This window comes from Tetrao urogallus (assembly GCF_951394365.1).
Source record: "Tetrao urogallus genome assembly, chromosome: 5".
Taxonomy (NCBI): Eukaryota; Metazoa; Chordata; class Aves; order Galliformes; family Phasianidae; genus Tetrao; species Tetrao urogallus.
The window spans coordinates 10,497,481-10,518,631 of NC_136818.1; the positions used below are offsets into that span (position 1 = coordinate 10,497,481).

The 21,151-nt window shown below is 40.4% G+C and overlaps 1 protein-coding gene across 1 annotated transcript; it reads right to left on the bottom strand.

Annotated features, from left to right (window-relative positions):
* CFAP57 (cilia and flagella associated protein 57) lies at nucleotides 1-21,077 on the bottom strand (the record flags this gene model as incomplete). The annotated part of the gene is made up of 22 exons (XM_079535488.1): nucleotides 1-212; nucleotides 473-599; nucleotides 3,437-3,580; nucleotides 3,664-3,798; nucleotides 4,205-4,321; nucleotides 5,427-5,570; nucleotides 5,980-6,138; nucleotides 7,495-7,668; nucleotides 8,697-8,887; nucleotides 9,791-9,884; nucleotides 11,812-11,967; nucleotides 12,422-12,583; nucleotides 13,738-13,911; nucleotides 14,531-14,743; nucleotides 15,227-15,340; nucleotides 15,714-15,879; nucleotides 16,198-16,337; nucleotides 17,438-17,590; nucleotides 18,911-19,094; nucleotides 19,255-19,541; nucleotides 20,525-20,841; nucleotides 20,921-21,077. The coding sequence occupies 22 exons, from the start codon at nucleotides 21,075-21,077 to the stop codon at nucleotides 1-3; spliced, it is 3,720 nt and encodes a 1,239-aa protein (XP_079391614.1).
* Between the last annotated feature and the right edge of the window lie 74 nt (nucleotides 21,078-21,151).

A 21,151-nucleotide genomic window follows, 5' to 3' on the forward strand; every position in this document is an offset into this window, starting at 1 on the left:
TCAGTATTGATGTGCCTTGTGGCTTCTTTCCAGACTCAGCTTAGGAAACATTCTATGTAACAGAGGCTGAGCTTCAAGGCCTTGCCCCTTTTCTTGAATTTGGTCTCGTAGATGCTGGATTTCAAGCAGCTGCATTTCTATGATTTTCTCATTTTCCTTCTGCGCATTCAACCTTAGTACAGCTGGGCTTGACAGCATTTCACTGGAGGGAGCTAGAAGATAAAACAGAGAGGACAGAGTAAAGGTCTAGCTCACAATTGTTGGCAATAAGCAAAGAAAGACACCTTTCAGGACTGAAGGAGTACAGCTAAACAGTAATATTTTGCAGTGTTCACCACAACAATGCTATAGGTACTGTCAGGCAGACAAACTGGAACAATACAGAGATAATAACAGAATTGTTCATTAAGGTCAAAGAGGGCTCGTGGAATAAGCTCTGACAGCATGCAGACACAAATGAAGCATTACTCACCCGTGTCTTGAATTGCTTGTTTCTTCTTAGTTAATCTTAGTGCTGACTGGAGGTCATGTACCTGAGTATGAGCCACTGTCAGTTCTTGTCTCAAGTCATTAATTTCCCTAATCAGACTCACATTTTCCTGCAAAAGCAATATACTCTATGAGGAAAAGGACAGGTACTGTCTGGTTCAGCAACACGTCCTTGGGAAGGAAACTGGACAGTGTAAAGCCAGTGTAACAAGCAGAAGATACTGTATGCTTGTGGAGCCAGAGCAATCAGTACTTCACACATACTCAGATAAGGCTATAGTAGATCTGAAATAAAATAAAAATGATACAATTTAATCACGTAAGCTCAAGAAGCTAATATTTGTTTTGCTTTTCTGACTACAGCTGCATTCTGAGACATCATCTTCATTGCAGTTCCACAGAGAAGCTTGAGAATGCTCTAGGATTAATCTAATTAATTCAGAATTAAGATGTACAATTCCCATTTCTCCCTTCAGTCTGCATTATTTTGCTTTTCACTTTTACACCAAGTATCTATTCACTTACATTATCATTATCTCCTTGCGGATCTTCAAAGACCTTTTCATTAGTTCTGACTGACATCATCTATATACTTAGCCCAGAATTTGATGCTGCTATCAGTTGTTACTGTTGACTTCTTAGCAAAATACACAGTATTCTGTGTGAGGTAATTCCAGCTACTTCGAAATGTCTTGTTTGGCTTGTTGGGTGCTAAAGAGTCTGTTGGTTAACACTGGTAATATCCTTCTGAAGAGGCAGGCTATCCAGACAGATTTAGCTTTTAATTCAATCTTTGCATTCTAACTGGAAGATTGCACTGCATCAAAACGATCAACGGTGGATTAAAATAAATGGTCATTGCAAAACTTTGTCATAGGATGTTGCAGCAAAGTAAAAATTGTTTCAGAAAAGGGACTGATCAAGTGCGTGGAGGATGAGACCAACAGAAACAACTGCATATGATATTTGGACACAACCTACAGCCTAGTGAGTCCCTGCAGTGCTGACTGTCAGAGACAGGGATGACACCATGATGATCCTACAAATACTTCAGTTCAAGCAGTGTTACTTCAAGATTTTCCAGTATGTCTGTTCTTGTGTATCCATGTGATCAAAGAAGTCATTACAAATACAGGAGGTTGGAGGGAAAACTAGCAGTGCAAGAACAGGCAACTGTCAATTGGTAAGAACAATTAAAATTATCTTGGCAGTTCTAATCATCTGTTGCAGCAGTTATGAATGGAATATGCCTATGAACAGTCACTCAAAGAGGAATGCACAGCTCTGAAAATGTAAGCACGACTGAGGAATACTAGAAATACAGAGCTAGAAGGCTATCAGGATGTCATTTACTTGTTCAAAGCAAGCTCTGACAAAAGTTTGTCTAAACTAGTTTTAAAAGTCTCCTGTGTGGACTGGAAGACCATGATAATTCCTCCTGGCTGTAAAGTCTCATTAATCTACTAAACTTCAGAGAACTGCTTTTTCTTTAAAGAAACCAAGCTGATTAGAACCTTTGATATCTTCATCTTCCAGATGTTTTATTAATTTAGTTTTAATCATCATTTCATGTTGGGCTTACTGGTCCAAAACATTGAGTATTATCATTATAAGCACCATCTGTCACCCTATTCCTGCAGGAAAATTCTTCAGGTTCTTTTCTGAAGCCACCCTGTTTTGTGCCAAAAGGAAACATCAAATTCACAGGAGTGAAAAAAAATATAATAATAAGGCCAATGAAGAAGACTGCTGCTGCACGGACCTGAAGAGGCACTATGGATAAATAACAATATGCAGATGACTTTGGTGAGGACTAAGGTCTAGCGATCCTGAGGAAGCGTAATAGAGTAACAATGAAGAAAAGTGCGGGGAAAAGGAAATGCTGACTGAGCAGAAGGAGATTATGGTAAGAAGAGACTGTGAAAGTGCTGTCCTCCCAGGACGTTCGTTGTGGGGCTCCATATCCTCCCATTTCCAGATGAAAACAAACTGGATCTTTGGCCTCAGCCCTCATAAGTTTATCTTGCTTCGTGAGGAACAAGGATTCTGAGCAAGAGATCCTGATATGAATCGGCATAATAACTGTGTGTTTCTGAGCTTCCTTGGAACATCTGGATGAGAACAGCTGAAAGCCCTTCTGAATTCAGACCAGTAGGAATGGACTTGTATGACAAAATAAAGTCAGTATTTTTTCTTTCTCCAAAATTACTTCCTAAACAGTGCCACATAGTAAGTGCAGCTTGGTTCTGAGGTGCAAATTGACAATAGCGGCAATTAAAAATACTGTTTGAAATAAAGTAAGTCCATTAATTACTTTTAAAAAAATCAGGTAGCAGAGATGCCCTATGCAGCAAAAATGCTAAGTCACAGCCTGAAACAGTGATTGAGCACCTGGTGGGAAGGCAGGGCCAACCCAGGGGAGCTCAGGTGCATGCAATTAACCAGAAGGGGTGAAGCCAGGATCCACTCCTTACCAGATCTCATTTAAGGGTGAAGGTACCTCTGTGGAGATCCCTGCCTACTGGAGGCATTTCAAAGGTAAGCAGTTTTTCTTCTTTTGTTTCTGTGCCCATGGCTGCATTTGGGCTTCTTCACGTTTGCTGCAGCCTAGGATTGTGCCACCCTGCTATTATCACTGTACTTTCTATAACATTACAGCATTATGGCCTATCTCCTTTAAAAGTGGGAAATGGCAGACAAACAAAAATATCTGCAAAACAGCAGCAATTTCTGGCACTGGAGATCTTGCTCTTTCTGTCCAGAAAATTGTAGGGCATTAGTAGCTCAGTGAAGATTGTCCTTGAATAGAAGCACTTGAAAGCCCTAGTAGCTCCTGGCGAGGAAGCAAACCAAAACTGTTTTAAAGTTCTAAGAATTAATGGCAGTATGGTGATTGAGGTCTCTTTTGTACAACTTCTTCCCTATAACAAAAGGAAAGGCTTGTTACCTGCATGATGTGCGTGTAAGCAGCTTGGTGGATTTTCTGATCCTTCACCACTCTCTTTTTTAGAGCTGCTAAATTCCTCTCAAGATATTCTCTTTGTCTCATGTACTCCTGCTGCAAATCTGTGTCTACCTCTTCCATCTCTACCTGAGAGAGCACAAAGTTTTGCCTCAGTAAATACACTATCATAGATACTCATCTGCAAAGAGAAGGCAAAGTCTCTAACTCACCATTTCCAATTGCTGCACATACTTGGTGTAGAGCTCACGGATCCCAACCTTCAGTTTTTTATAATCCTGAATGAAGCCCACACAGTTATGAAGATCCATTTTAAATCGTTTGATGAGAGCTTCCATATTTTGCTTCTGTAATAGTAATATAGATACATCACAGTAGGTTCTGACACGTTCAATCTTCTAGAAAATCTAGCAGAAAAGGTAAAAGCTAATATATACTTAACTTAGTTGTTTAAAAATACTTTATTAAAAACAGCTGCCTCACTGTGCTGTTAAATCTGGGAGAATGTGTTGATTGAACCTGGGTATAAATAACTGAATTTTTTTTTAATATCAGCTTGCTAGTTTGGTGCAGACTTAGAAGTTTTCTGCCTTGTCCCCCAGTTTATAGACTCTCCTGTTTCCTCGGCTTTGTACACAGCACCCACAGGACCTCTTTGGTCACATTAATGCTTCTGTAGTGTTACACCCCACAAACTTCATTATCCAGGACTGTGGATCACTGGGACCACTGGTCAGTGGCTGCACCCCATACCTTCTGCCTCTCTTTGTGCAACTCCTTATCGGTTGCTTTTAATTTTTGTTGCAATTGTGTGATATTTAGTTTCAACTGTGAGTTCTCCCTGTGGAGTTGTTCCAGTTCCCTCTCCATCTGAAAGGAAGCAGAGGGAGGACATCAAGATTAAGTGGAGACATTGTGGAGAAAAAAAAACAACACGTAATGGGAAAAATCAGGGGCTGGAAATACAGACTTGAGGGAGGAGATCCCCCTTCAGGCTGAATTGCGTACAACACAAAACAAATCAATTTTGGAACAACACTGCCCTCTGCCAGAATACAGAGAAAAGAGGAAAAAAATGGATATACAGCTCCCTGTCAAGTTACAGATTTAAGTGATGTGATGACTATTGATTTCCTTGAGTTGGGCTAAGGCTGTACTGTTCTATCTGAATAAAAACGAGTTAGGTGAAAATTATCAATACCGGAAACAGTAAGTGCAACAACAAGAACCATATGATACTGAAAAGAAACAAATGCATGAAAAACTGTAGAAAAATTGGCCAAAAAAAGCGCCTAAGGGTGCTACAGCACTTACTGATTTGAGAATATGACCAGAAGAGAGGATAGAGCTTTCCTCGTGCTAGTGTGACATGCACATAAGATATTCATTAGCTTACATTTATTTAAAAGGCTTTCATTCTGAATAAATAGGTGTATGAAACCAAACAGGTCAGTGATTAGCAGTGGATAAGTCACACTAAGGTTATATCATGAATAAGTTGCCTAAGTGAACTTGCTGCAAGCTAATTATGAACACATGGGAAGTTTCCATGGATTAGTTGATTGATCTAATTCCTGAATTTGGTTTTCTTTGCATAAGTCTGCAACTTTTTGAGAGGAATTCTCTCCCTCTTCCTCCAGATCAGCAAAGGCAGTGTCTTGCAAACGCTACAAGGTATGTGCAGGGCAACTATATAAAGATGACATTTATTTTTAAGCAAACATTATATTACTCAATTTTGAATAAAACACTGAAACAGGAACTTAACAGAATTGGTCACTGGCAGCACACGATGTAAAATTAAATACCTATTGTGTCAAAGTATTTTTATTAGCTGCAAAGCTACTGAATCAATGTTGTGTGTCTTAGAAAGAAGTCAGGGAACAAACAGAGGGACTTCCATGAGACTGGCCTGGTGATCCTCATATTCCGCTGAAGGGTTTAGTAGCAGAGGCCTAATTATGGTGTTACTCACCTCGTGGATCTGCTCCTTCATTATGTTGATATCGTTTTCACGTGATTCTATTTGCTTTCTAAACTGCTCTATTCTGTGATCCAGTACAAACTTGAACTTTTCCAATTCCTGGTTTTTCTTCTTTAGGTCATATATATGCTTCTCCTGGGAGAAATACATACAGGAACTTGAGTCAGACCCAGCGCTCTCAAAGATCCTTAAGGTGAGGTGTGAATACAGCATGGGCAAAAACAGCAGTCACATATCTAGAGGGAGTCTAGACTTTAGTCACAAATCTCACTCGTACTGGGTGGGAAGCAAGGGGGGAAATAATGCAGAGATTACGGATAATCCTACAATCTCAGGAATGGGGGATGAGAAATTCAACACCCTATATTGAGTTTCTGAAGGAAAGCTTAAAACATTAAGGTCCCAAACTAAAGACTTTGCAAGTTCTTGAAGTTAAAACTGAGTTTCCTGCACATTATGTTAACACAGCACCATACTACTAAAATAATTTGTATTAAATTAAGGGAGGGAGACAATGATCTCAGCCAATTGTCCAGTTTCTCACCTTTTCCTGAATAGTGTTAGTTCTCTTTTCGATATTTGTGTTCAGCATCGAGATGTCCTTCTCCAATGACTTAATTACACCTTCCAGATTCTGCTGTTCCAGTTTCATGTCCTCAATGTCACTGTTTCGTTCTTTGAGCTCCTTCTGTAGGCTGTTCAACTAGAGAGGCAAACAAGGAAAAACTTGCAAGTTGTTCATCTCTTAACCATCATACTCTGAAATACCTTGTAGACATTGCAGGATAAAGGGTATCAGATTAACAGATAAAAGGATTTTAATACCATTTTATGAAAGACATTTAATGTTCTGAACCATCTAGAAAAAGTAAACAACTGAAGGACAGATGGACATATTGTTGGGAAAACAGTGAGAATGAAGATGGGCTTTGAGAAATCATAGAGGCACATTTCACTAAGAGATGAAGAGTTACAAACCATGTGCAGAGAAATCAATCTTGGCAGATGTTCTTTGAAAGCAAGAAGGAGGTGAGAAGAGCAGATAAAGATTCACACATAAAAAAGAACAAAGCAGCTCCAATTTCATGTTGATTAGGAAAAAGTAGTTGCAAACTAATTAGCTTGATTGAAATTGATCTCTGAAATGGTTGAGAAATCTCTGTAATATTGACCCATAATAGTCTGAATCTTGAAAGCAATGATAAAATGAGTTGTCTGACAGTGAGGAACTGGCATTCAGAAGCAGAAAGTGTGAGGATATTATGCCTAAGTGTCAGCTTCAAATAACACTCAAGTCATGGAAAATTACTTTCAGCCTCCCTGATCATTGGTCATACATATCTAACGATGACAAAAGTAGGCTGATAGGTGCCTGATTCATGTTCTTGAAATCCCTGCAAAGCCAAGAGGTCAGAAGTGGGAAATGGTGCTGGAGAAATGTGAACACCCACAAAGGTATTCCCAGTGTCTAAAAGGCATAAGAACTGACTCGCAGTACCAAGATAAAAGATGTTATTTTATATTATTTTATAATTGCAGTCAGAGAACCTCTGTATCTTTAGGAAAATGTAATTTCCAGCTAGTCAAAGAGCTAAAGTTTCTATGCCTACTTCAAAACCCTAGAGTAAGAACAGTAAAAAAATGTTGATATGTACAAAACGTAACGTGTACAGCATTAGAAGAAGCAATACAAATGTTTTTCTAATATAGTAACATCAGATCTTGGAAAAATTTAAAAGTTCATTTGTTTCCCATCATAGGATGAACAATGTTATTGTTCATGATTTCAAACTACAGACAGTTGAAGGAAGTGTACTGATAACAGCACACCTGCTCTATCATCCATCTCTAAGGATATCAGCATTCAGTCAGCACACAGCTTCTTCTGATCAAATATTCTCAAATATTCAGACGGATATAAAAAGGAGCAACTGTTCTCATATGGAAATCTAAATATTTACAAAATATGTTAATTGGTCTTCACACATCATTAAACACATTCAGTCCCTGGCACCAGGTCTCCATGTGCAGACACGATCCTATCACAGATAAGAGATACCCTTTTATTCATGACTCCTATTTCTCCTTTCAGTTGCAGATTTGATTCCTTTTCTTCTACAAGCCGTCTCTCGTATTTAATTTTGATATCCTGGATTTCTCGGTCTTCATCTTCTTCAATCTGTTTCTTAATTTCTTCGTGTGCTTGAAGCTGCTGCCTCATATCCTCCTCTGCCTGCAGTTAGGAAAAGCAAACGTTAGAGAAGGCAACAATAGATGGCCAGTAAGGAAGAGGAGAATTCTTTATCTGTAATGTATTTCTCCTGGGAGGGCTTGTACTTAGTGGACTCTTCAGCGTCAATTGCAGCAATAGCATTTAAGCTAACAGGTTCTAAGGGGATTAAAGTCACTTTAAAAACTGTTAAGATAAACACCAAAAAATCTTCTTAAGGCTTAGATGCTTAACGTTGCCTACAAAATAAATCAAAAATATATATGTCTGAAAACCTAGCCAAACTTGCAAACTTGTTCTCACAACAGCAAATGCAAACCTAAGTAACTCTTGATAAGACCTTTCTAAATTGCTGTTTCTGCTGCATTAAGGACAATAAACACTCAGCTTTGCATCAGTCTCTGTATTACTTTCTTCTCACCTTCTTTCCAAGTTGGTATTGCAACACAGGGATGCAAGTAGTAACACTTAAGGGATTTATTGGCATTATTATATCAGCATCAGTCATCTGACTGCCCTAGTTGGCTGAATCTTTGACCTCCAGGTGCTGGAGTTTCACTTAAGTACTCAGGGCATTCCTTTTTTCCTGCTCAAACTATGAAAGCAGGAGCCTCGAGGACTTGGTGACATTGGTGATTTCAGTAAGCAGGAGCATTCACCAGTTTAGAAATGTTATCTCTTCACTAGAACAAGGTGATTTAATCTTTATCCAACAGCAGTAACTTCTAACCCACATTAATAAGAAGGAATTCCTGGATGTAGGAAACAGAGGCAAAGCTGAGAATATCCAAGGACATTCTTCTCAGCAGATTACTGAATGTATACTGAAAGTCCAAAAAAGCTGGTAATTCAGTTAGGGCTTTCCTCATTACTGTTCTGTTGATATCTACGTATCTACCTCCCCCCCCCAAAGGTTAAAGGCAGGTTAGGAATTGTGTGGAGAGTGCCAACTTTCCCTCCTCTGGGAAATATTTCGTCACAGCTGGAAAGAAAAATACTCAACAATTCAAACTGCCAATCAGGTTTCATACCTCCTCCAACAGAAGAGATTTCTCATTGAGTTTCTCCTCATAATAATCTGTTAGCTCTTCTAGAGCCCTGTTTTTGCTTTCCTGCAAATTATGCAGTTGTTTCTCATATTCCTCTTGCATCCTTTGGGAGTTTACTTGCAGCTCCTGGTATTTCTCATTTTCCATCAACAGTTTCTGGTTACTGTCAGATTCTGGAAACAGGAAACGTATGGAACTGATAAAACTCATAGAAAAGAGAGGCATATCCTATCCTTCTACTATTATCAATGCCTTATTTTCTACTGTCTTTTTGGCAGCTGGTTGCAATAAATTACACTATAAGCAACTCATTGCTTTCCTTGTCAGATATACAGGGGTTTTAGGCTCTATGGCCATACAAAATTCTACATCAGAAAATCATCCCTTGGGTTTCCTGCTCTTCCTTTTACTGTTTATCACTTCACTAATAAAGCCTGCTCTAACGTTGCCATTCCCCTCTCTCAGTTGGGCCTCTGAATATTCTGTTGTATCCCTGCAGAATGAAACAGAAAAAAATGTTTCAGCTTGAGTAAATCCAAGCCTGCACCAAAATCCCCTAGTCTACCATTACAAAAAATGAATAGCAGTCAATCTAGGCATTCCCTTGAGAATGCCAGCCATGACAGAAACATATAAGCACAACTGCTACAGAGTGGACTTGATATTTGGTATTGATGTGCTGTATTTCTGTTTTGGCTTGATTAAGAGTCTGGGATCCAGGTATTTCCATGTTGTACACACTGTACACTAATTAGCCTGGTTGTTGAGCAGTAAAGCAATCACAAGTCTTGTACAGTGAGGAAATTACTGATCTCAGAAACAGAACATCCAAGATAAAATGTCCACGTGCACATTCTTCTGGTCACGAGTGCAGTTTAGACAAACTTTTGTTCTACTCTGCCTATATGACACACGTGCCTTTTTTTCTTTTACCCTGCACTCTGATAATCCCTGCTCATCACGTTACTTGCAGGTCCAAATTCTTTGTGTTCTTGCACATGGTGATAAACGCATTCACAACATAATCTAATGCATTTCCTGAAGATTCTAGTTACAAACACTTGTTGCAGTCTAACCTAGGTCTCGCATCTCCTTGGCATGTTTATTCATCAGCTCAGATACTTGAAGCTGGTGTTGCATTTCCTGATCGTCTTTCTCTGCCTGTAAAATCTGGGAGAAAAAAAACCAAAACCAAAAACATAAACAAAAAAACCCTCAAAAGCTTAAAAATAAGCAAAGCAGTCTAAATCCTTTGTATTTTTGCCAAGGGTGGAGAACACACACACAACAGAATGATGTTTGAAATCTCTCACTAGAAAAGCATGCCATGTATTATTAAGCTGGGTTGTCCCAGAGATTCACCATGAAAAATTATAATACTAAGGAAAGGTGAAGAAAAGTTGCAATGGAGTTGATATAATACAGGGCATTCTGTAATCCTAAGCTAACAAGAAAAGTTTGTGAGTCACGAAAGCCTCCACTTTTCTGTGTGTGCCTGCTTGAGGAAAATACATAGTTCTGCAAATTGTTGTGCAGATACCAAAATCCAAGCTGCTCACTTGGAGCAACTTTGAAGCCCTAGAGCACTGATATTTGCATGGAATGACAAAACTAGGCAAAAGCAAGGTTTGAATGCCGTTTGCTTGCATGTTCTACTACCACTGCAAACTACTTCATCTTCTAAAAAGACACAACCGGAAAAAGATGAGTGAGAAAATTCCCAGAAAATTCGGAGGGAGCCACCACAGGTTAATACATACTGATCCTCACAGAGGAAGTACAACTTGCCTGAGTGGAACTTTTATTCACCTTCAAAAGCATTTGCTTGCAAGCCTATAATCAACCAGCCTAAAGAAGTTTCAGTGTAGCTAAGATAACAACAATTCTGAAAAGACCTAAAGAAATGCAGAAGAAAATTGGCACAGGTAAAATTCAGTTAAAGGAATGAATACATAAGATGTGAACAGGTGACCTTCTTAAAGGTTAGGCTATATAAAAATGAGGAAAAGTAGAGAAGTTTAAACTCTGGCTATTTAAATGCAAAAGAACAATGAGAAAAGCCTGAGAGCCTAAGGAACAACTCGAGGAAAACTTCAAAATCAGCAATTAAATTTCTCAAAAAAATCAAGATCAGAAACTCACCAGAACACTGGCAGAGCCAACAGACAAGAGAGTTATAAAAGGAACACTTTTATAACAAGGCCATAGAAAAACTAAAGTGATAAGTACCTCAGCAAGCTTTCTGTCTAGAATCTTACTTTATGTGGAGACAAACTGAAATACTTTCTGAAGGGACTATGTACAACTCAACAAAATAAATGCTATCAAATCACGAGGATTGGATAATATTTATTGTAAAATGTATTACTGAAAATAATAGAATTGAATCATGGCACATATGGTATGTGATCTCTCACCTCAAGCCATTTGACTGACAGTGAAATTGCTATTGCATCATCTCCATTCTAACTCTAAATAGGGTCCTGAAAATTACAGATCAACCATGTGGTGTATGCACTGGATAGACAGAACAGAATTAGCAGGCACATGTAAGAAAGACACTGGGAGAAATTATTGTGGCTTTTGTCTTTTAGTGAAGCTCTCCCTCGTGACCAAAGAGAAACCAATATATGAAGCAAACCAAGCATATGAACAGGAGAAATCCAGAGGATATAGTTTAATTCTGTTTTCAAAAAGCATACAAGACCGAGTGTTTTTGAAAGTGCTAGGCAGCCAAAGCATAAAGAATAAGGCAGTAAAATGAACAACCGTAGGAGGTGCAAATTGCATGCGATAGAGCTTTTAAGGCACAGTCCCACTTCTACCCACAGATGACAGATCTTACTGATCCTTGGATGCAGGCAAAAGTTATTGCTGAAACTGTTCTCTCCCAGGTAGCCTCTTGCTTCCCCTCAGTACTTACAAGATAGTTGACTCAAATAATAGGTTCATGCTTTACAAATATCAGGAACACCTTTGTTGGAACGGAATGTTGCATTCTTCAGATGCCTTGTGGCATTCATACATACATAATGCAAGCTTGAATTTAACTCAAAAGGGAAAGACTTAGTATTTGGAACTGCAGTATGAATCATACCTGGTGTTTGTTTTTAAGGGATTCTAGTTCCTGAGTGAAAGTCTCTTCTAATTCCTTTATTTTTTCACTACAACTCATGTCCTTGAGACGTAACTGGTAATCGTTTTCTGTCTGTAGCTCTGACACACGAATTTGCAGGTCTAGCATTGCCCGATTCTATTAGGACATGGATGAGAAGATACTTTTAACAGAGAGATTATTTGCCATTAGCAACAGTTTGTTAAGGATGCTTTAACTATTTCTGAAAGACAGCCTTAGAGAATTTTCACCAAGACAGGCTATTAAGTTTCAGAAGCAATTTCCTTTGTTATTTTACAAGACGGTATATAAAAATGCAGCTGATTCTCCACCACATTAAAACTGTCTACAAGTGACTGGAGAAGGTATTAGAGAAATGTCAAAACTCTTTTCTACATTTGCTGTTCATACAGTGCTGTTTGCATGTTAACGCTCAGCTACTTGCTGTAACCTCCTCTTGCAAAGAAAGCCATGCAAGTTCTCTTGACAAAGGGCCATACAGGCGCACTTAGTCACAAACATCTTGCAAATGTAATTCACAAACTGCAAACTAGGAATCTTATGGTTCATATGCATAGGTTGCTCCTCCTACCTTCTCCTCTATATCGGATTTCATGATCAACACCTCCTCAGCATATTCAAATTCCTTTTCCCTTTTCAGTGTCATTCCCTTCTTACTGTATACTTTCCAGAAGAATATAGAGCCATCCTCTGAGGCGGTCAGCAAAAAGAGGTCATCATTTGATACAGATATCTTAGAAAGAAGAGACAGTGGAATGATAATAGAGACAAGGAAGAACAGCGACATTGATCTTACATCACATTTTGCTTCCCACCCGCTTATTCCCTGTTGTTTCTACCACAGTCTGCAGTGGAAGTATTAACATAGCCCAACATCCTCTACTCCTGCTCCAGCCAGGTCCAGAAAACATTGGAAGGCAATGAAGATCCAGAGGAACTGGTGAAGACACTGGATCCACTTCTGTTCCCTAAGCTGTAGGAAGATTTAAAAAACCTGGAACAGACAAGACCTACTAGATAGTCATAGCACAGACAGGCAATTCATATCAAAATTCCAAAGGTCCTAAGCCTCTTTTCTCTGAGCAGTTGTTTGAGCAACAGATGGTTAAATCTTTCTCTTGAATTTGCATAAAAAACTCACTGAGAAATATCTACTAATAACTGCAGTCATCTATTCCAGACCTCTTCTGACTGCATAGCTTGGCATAGAATACCTGGGAGCTGACACAGCTTGTGAGTGAAGTGAAAGTATGGTTCTAGTAATTGCCTAGTATGTAGCCTACTGTTGGACTGTGCAGCTCCAAGTCAAGGTGCTGTGTTTGACAGTGATATTTAAAACACCATCAGCAGTTTTAAGAAAGCAGAACACACGGGTTCCCAAAAGTGTACTGAAATATTTCATGGTTGGAACTTCCACTCACCATGTCCCCATCTTTCATACGTTCTTCAATAGCCTTCTAGAAACACTACAGTTATCAGAGTGGGCATTGCAACCTCTTGTTTACCCTGGCAGCAAATCATTTAATGCATGTATCTCGTTCCTCCTTCCATTCTCACAACAGATTTCCAAGCCCGCATAGTTTTATCTTCCTCTTTCCAGAAAAAGATATAACAAAGTTCTCCATCAGGAATATGCCTCGTTACGTGTCCTGGTGCAAGGCACTGAGGATTACTTCATGACTAAATCCTTTTCTCTTTTTTTAACCAAAACTTGCTTGTCTAGTAACGCCTATTTCTTAAGACAAGACTTCTGTGAATTCTCTAATCTTCACTTTCCAGAAGCACGCTCAACCTTAGTTAGAACATATTATGCTATGAAAGGGGAAGGAGAATTGGTGCTAAATAAGATGAGTACAATTGGCATGGCAAAGAAGTATTCTGTGCTACCTTTGTAACAGCACCTGCGTGGGCTTGATACTCATTGAAATCCTGGCACAAAGGTAACGGGTACTTCATAGCTCGTACTGTCCCCAGAGATGTACCGACAAATACCATGTCACCAGAATGAGAAACAGCTACTGCAGTATAAACAACATCAACGGCAGGCACTTCATGCTGGACCTAAAAAAACCAAACCACAAAGAAATGTTACCACCACATTGCGTTAAGTTTCCCAAAGCTATTTAAGTACTTAGGGCATGAGCAGTTGTCGTATTGCTGCCTGCAGCAAAGAAAGCAGTTAGGAGAATCTACATGTATACAGGACAAAAAAATGTATAGTAATATAATGTAAAATCATTAATGATAGTACTGAACTTTATACGTGTGCAGTCTTAAAATTTAAAGCCAAGTTCCACAAGTCAATCTCTTCCGAATAATGAAATGCTTATTGCATTCAATTTAGCATTGTTCTTAACAGAAAAACAAACAACCAAAACAAAACAAAAACCCCTGTGGTCTACAGAGGTATAGCCAATACTGGAACTAATGTTTCAGCAAAAGATTTGATACAATATTGCAAAGTTAGTTTGCTGGACTAGAAGATTTTGAGGTAAATCAAGGTAAAATTAGAAAGATAAAAACTACAACAAAATCTCAAGCTTCATGGTGAAGGACATAACACTAGAAAACCACCAGCAAATACTGTAGCAATCAATAATGGGTTCTATGATTAGGAAACCAAAGCGTTAGCACCCTCCCTAAAGAACTTAGCAAAATCCCACAGCACAAGTTAGCTCACCGAAGACTCGGAAATTTCTTTGAGAGTTTGGTCTGATCCAACAGCAAAGATGACTTTGGAATCAGAATGCAGGGCAATGCTGCTGTAGATGCAGGATGTGAGCACGCACTCCATCTCCCTTTTACCTGTTGATAAGTTCCACTCATATACAGCACCGTGTGTGTCACAGGAGAAACATTTTGAATCATCTGCACTCCATTTAACTGCACATATCTGGCAAAAGCAAAACATGCGAGGGAGACAGCATGCAAGTTCCTTTAATGGTAAATCCACAACTGCTTTGGAATCATATTTCTAGGTTTTTCTTAAAATAACTTTGATGTTTTTCAGCTAATTCCATTTCAGCATTAAAAAAAACCACAACAACATTTCAAATTACCTTATGATCACACTGACAAAAAAGCTTATTTCTGTAATATTCAAAGCAGTTCATAACAAGCAGTTCATCTTATTTTTATACTTCATTATTGGGATATTTTTCCTAGTTCTGCTATGTGCAAATCATTCTTCAGTGTAAGGACAGACTCTTCAGATTTATGTGGTGCACACATATACTAAATAGGAAAGCTGACTTTTTGTATTTGTAGCACTAATTCTGGGGTCCATTCCTGATCAAAGATTGTACTTTACCTTTTCTAAATGCATCTCAAGAACTCATATTTAATGAGTTGTAGTGTTTAGGATTTGTTTACTAACCTTCCCGCTATGTCCTTTTAAATTATTAGTATTCTCAAAGGTGGTACAGGAATAAATTTGAATCACATTTCCATTAGCTGCAGCAAAAAGATGGCCTCCATTACTGAATGAGCACTACAAAGAGAAAATATCCACGCATTAGTGTAGATGCAGCGGATATAAAAAGTCATGCAATGAATTCCAATGACATTATCTGATATCTGAACACTGCATAAGAAGAAAGCTGCGTGACGTAATCAGCATATTAACACTCTCATAGTTGGTGCTTTCCCCTATAAAATTCAGTCCTCTGGTATTTCTGACCAAACCCCTTCAATGGTTCCCAGGCCCACAGTTACACATCAGTCCCGGCTCATTTTCCGATAGTTGGAAACGTTCTCTTTGCTTTTATATCCTAAATCCTATAGGATCTATCAGACAGGATGTTATCTTATGTCATGTTTTTCCCCACTCTGCTCCCCAGTCCCACACTTGAATCATTCCTTACCTCTCTACACTCTCTCACAGGAAAATCCTTGAAAACATGCATGTCCTCATATAGCACACTTATAAATCGTAGTTTGTCAGGAAACCCAACCAAACAGAAAAGGCCAGTGGGGTGAAGTGCTACTGTGTATGCCTCCTCCCAGAACTCCCTGTACAGCTCCAAAGTGCTGAAAGAGAAAACCATTGTGCAGAATGGAACGGTGCAAACTCCCTATGAATGTTCCTGGAGATTCTTTTTCCAAAACACATTACAGCTTTACCACAAACCTTGAATAATAGAAAACGTCTTGGACTACTGGCGTTACATTTCAAAGGCACCTCATATCCATAGTGCCCAAAGCATGTCAATAAGACCATTCCTATCCCACACCACATAAGACTTTTATCAAAACAACTCTGTTATTCACATGAAATTGATGCTGCTGACTGCTAAACACAATATATGAAAAAGCAGGAGGTAATAACAAACAAAAACAACTCTTTACTTTGTCTTGTAATTCCAGACACGAACAGATTTGTCCAGGGAACAAGTGGCAACAATGGGTCTTCGAATACAGACGTCCAGACCCGTGATTGAAGCAGAATGTAATGGGAAATGTAGATATTCAAAATGACTTGATTCTTCCTGAGAAAAATGATAACATTAAAAAAAAAACAACAAATGTTTCCCTGTGGGCAGTAAATCAGGTAAGAAATCTATCACAACTCTTTGTGTAAGTAATCTAATAGGTCTGAGGAAGCCACTTCCTCCTGTCACTGCTCCTGCCTGAACATCCTTAAACATAACAGCATTAGAATCATTTTAATATTATAATTAATTATCAGGAAAAGTGCTGCAGGGAATATGTAAGCACCACAGATCTCATACACCAGCGAGAGCAGATCATAATTGGAGGTGTCCGAATAAACACAAGTTAGATAAACAAATAAAACTGGACCTGAAAGGACTCAGTTAAGATCTTGTGGTCTGACAGGTATTTAAAAATAATTATGTGCTGAATAATAAGCAAATTAATCAGGATGTTAAACTATTTCATGCTGGATGTGAAGCACTGATGCAATTATAGAATGCATGCAGAAAGAGATTCCATAACTGCAAAACCCTTCCCTATAGAGATCTTCTTAATATTACTTTATGCAGGTTAGTATTTAACTTCATAAAGTCAATTTCATTACACGTTCAACTCCTGCCCTTGTATTATTTAATTCCATCAAAATAAGGAATGTTTTTTGTGATGTCTGTCCTTCACAAAAAGGTTTCACTTCTAACTAGAACTTCAGGAACTATTATTTTGGAGTCAGATTAGCTTCCCAAGGCTATTTCAGCTTTACTATGATGCTGAAGTTTCTGCATCTTACAGTATAGCATAAACTACTACAATTACACTAAAAATCCCTCAGTTAAAACCTTACTTACATGGTCTGATAGTGACATGCACCCCTAAATAGTCTTAGCAGTATCCTTTATCCCTCTACTGAATACCATCTAGTGCGCATATAGAGAGGGATATAGAGAGGTGTTTCCACAAGAGGCTACTAAAATACAGAAATACAGCACTCAGAGAAGCACACAGTGCACTTCAGAGATGTGTTTTAAGGGTTCAGAGCCTAGCTGATAGATTTCAGGAGAACACATCACAGAAGGTGACACTAAAGGGTCTGTGCCTCTACAATACATCCCCTACTGGATAAGTAGGTTGTGGAATGTGTAAAGATTGCACTCACCTTCAGATAATCTGTGGAGGGCATAGTAAACATGTAAAGCTGATTTTTAGTTGTGCTAACAACTATGGCTTCCTCAGAGGGGCTGAAGCATATGCATGTAATGTCCTGTCTGCCCAACAGCTTTGGCACAGTGGTGAACAGGTCCTGAGGAAGCTGCACAAGAAATGCATCCAATGGGGTATTTCAGGTCTCCATGTCCTAGCAGTAGGCATTCTTGCACTCACACACACACACACACTTTTGCTGAAATACCACCTTAATGAGTATATATGCAGTATCAATAAGAATACTTGGATAGCAAATAGCATAAAAGTACTGCCAGGCAGGAATAGCATTCAAGATAACCGAAATGTGCCTTTAACATCTGAGCATCAGAGGATATTTCAGCAGTAATCTTAAGCACTTGAGTTAAATACAAATCGGTATCAAAAAGACATTAAGCAAAAAAAGTAGAAAGTGATAGAATGAAAACTGCCTGGAAACTGTGATCTCAGAATAACCATTATTTGTACTGTATCATTCAGGCTGATAATACCTGAATTAGTGGCATCCTATTTGCAAAAGATTGATGGTCAACAGACCATGAGCTTCATCACTAAAGACTCATGAACTCCTCCTCCTGTAGACCTGAGCTCCTGTGTCCAGTCAGCCAGTGGATTCCAAGACCCACCTCTCAAATCCATGAGTTGGAGGCAGGCAGGTGCAAACCATACGTACGCCTGTACGTGCCTGGCAGAAAGTCTCTTATCTTGTAGACTTGAGGAATAATCGACTGTGGAAGCAATAAGCTGGCTGACAGTAGAACACCTTTAAAAGACCTTTCAATTTCTAGTGTAAAAGGTTTGGAAGTTGATGAAGATTTACTAAATATCCACAAACAAAAAGGATTTTTATTCCCTTTTCTAACTTCTAGGATCTGACACGTAAGGAAGATATGACCTTCCAGGCCCAGAATGTAAAGGCTTGACCAGATCAGAGTAAAATGCACTTATCCTGATACCACAGTAAGTCAGTACACACAGCTCCTATGGGACAATTAGAAATCTTACTAGATTACTTAAGAGTGCATATGTCTTGCTAAAGCCATAATAAATATTTGAAGGGAAAGATGCATTGCCTTGGAAAAAAGCAAACAATCAGTCTAGTTTTTCATAACTGATGCAGCCTACTTCTTAGCTCCAATGCCTCCATAAATACAGGTTTCTGAAAGGTTTCCCGAAGCTTAGCAACCTTAGCAACCATATTTCACATAAAGGTACATGGCGAGCTACCTTGCAAAAGTTCATCTGTCACTGAGTTTCAGTGTGAGCTCTGGCAAATCCCTTCCTTTTTACAACACTGAGTTTCATGCTTATAGTGGACTTTAATGTTGTGCTAAGAGTTATTATTAATAATTGAATCAGAAGCAGCCCTCCTGCCCACAAAAACAGGCCTCTGCTTTGCAATTGCTTGCAAAAGCTTTTTTCCCCCTACCCAGATTTCTTGACTCTCCTTGTAGACTTCCTTCTCGTAGGTCTTCTCAAACAGAAGAACCACTCCTGGGCTAGATGAACATGCAAAGCCTTTGGAATAAGCTACAACTGCAGATATTTGAGGCAGAGAATCCTGTAATGAACCACTGTCTTCAGAGGTTGGTTCACCAGAGACATCAGAACAACTGCAAGCAAGAAATGTATAAAGTCTTCAGAATAAAAGAGACAAAACAAAAATGTTTATTAGCAGCATCAAAAATGTTATAACCTATTCATGAACTGGACAAGAAAGAAGTGAATGGCCTGCAACACGTCTTCATGCACAAGTATTCTGCAAAGATTTACCTCTCATGATGTTTTGCTCGTGCACCTTCTTCCAGTTCCTTGGGTGGTTTTCTGTATTCTACATTTCTCTGCCAGAGCAGCTCTCCAGTTTCAAAGAGGAAAAGTTTGCCTGTGGCAGTGCCACATATAATTTCCTCCTCAGACAGCCAAGCATGGCACAGGTAGTTTTGTGGCTCTCCCTTTTGTAAATTTGTCTGCTTCAAAGTTCCTTCACTGTATTTAAAGAGTTTAAAAAAGCCATTTCCAGTAACACAAATCTGTGCATTGTCTTGAGGACTAAAGCTCACCTGTGGAACAAGAGAGAGAAATTATTTTACACAGCTATGTTTACTTTCAGGAATTATCATATGCAAGTATCATATTGTTCTAGAGAGGTACGAGATACAGGAAAACAAACAAGGAAAGAAGTTTCACAGAAACGTAGAAGAAACTAAGAAATACACTTTGCACTTCTCCCCCTTTTGGAACTGTGCATATCAATGTGAGACATGGTGTTATGGATACATTAATTCTATTAATCTAAGAAGCCACCTGAATTGCAGTATAATATGGGAGTTGTCTCTGCCCTTCAGGATCAAGCAAGGCAAAAACATGTCTTCACTGCTGATTACCAGGTTTTCCAGGTAGAAAGGCACCATCCATTCTTAGAAGTCAGGAAGAATTTCTGTATTTCGGGAAAGGCAAACCTTACCCATAACGCGTTTTAATTTGTGTAAATGGGTGTGTGCTGATGGATCCAGTGCACTAATCACCTTGATCCCCAATAGAAGGACAGCAGGAGTAGCTAGACATGATTTTCCATGCTTAATGGGACTATAGGCTGCACTTGTCTTCACGGTCACTCTCCTCTCGCCACAAACTGAGCTCACACACACAGCAGGCTGTCTGCTTGTAGATGTACCCCAGAAAAAAATGGCAGCTACCATCCAGCCTGTCCCCCTCGCGTTCACAAGCGCCCTTCAAAAATGGGAAAAGTTTTTAAGTTGAGGGAGGGGAGATTTAGGTTGGATGTCAGGGGGAAATTCTTTACAGAGAGAGTGGTGAGGTGCTGGAACAGCTGCCCAGAGAGGCTGTGGATGCCCCGTCCCTGGAGGCTCAAGGCCAGATTGGATGGGACCCTGGGCAGCCTGGTCTGGTATTAAATGGGGAGGTTGGTGGCCCTGTATGTAGTGGGGGGGTTGGAGATTCGTGATCATTGAGGTTCCTTCCAACCCTGGCCATTCTGTGATTTCTGTGATTCCCGCTGCCGGCGGCTGCCGGCGGCCGTTACCTGGCAGACACCGCCTCCGGCGGCCTCGAGGCGCACCGCGGCCAGCAGCCGCTGCTTCTCCCACAGCCACAGGACGAGGCGCGGCTCGGGAGGGCCGGTGGCCGCGGCCAGATGCCGGCCGTCGGGGGAGAAGGCCAAGGCCAGCGCCTCTCGCGCCGGCAGCTCGGCGGCGGTCAGCGTCCTCCGCAGCCGTGGCGGCCCCTCCGTCAGCTCGTACACCGTCAGGGCCGGCTCCTCCTCCGCCGTCTCGGAAACGGCCAGGTACCGCCGGCTGCGGCTGACGGCCAGCGCCCGCACGCCCCGGCTCTTCTCGCGGCCTGCGGGGAGGAGAAGGGATAGGGATCGGATCGGGTCGTGGGCGGGCGGCGGCGACGGGGCCGGGCGGGGTGCCGGCACCTGGGATGAACTTGTGCCATCTCTGCTCGGTGTGGAACTGCGCGAGGGCCGCCCCCGCCGCGTGCAGCACCAGCCGCTCCTGCAGGAAGCAGACGCCGCCGGACACGCCGGGTCGGCAGCCGAACACGGCCGCGGGCCGCGCCGCCACCGACGCCATGACGCGTCCGCCGTCGCCGTGGAAACCGCGGCTTCGCGGCCGCCGGAAGTGACGGCGGCGCGTGTGCGCGTGCC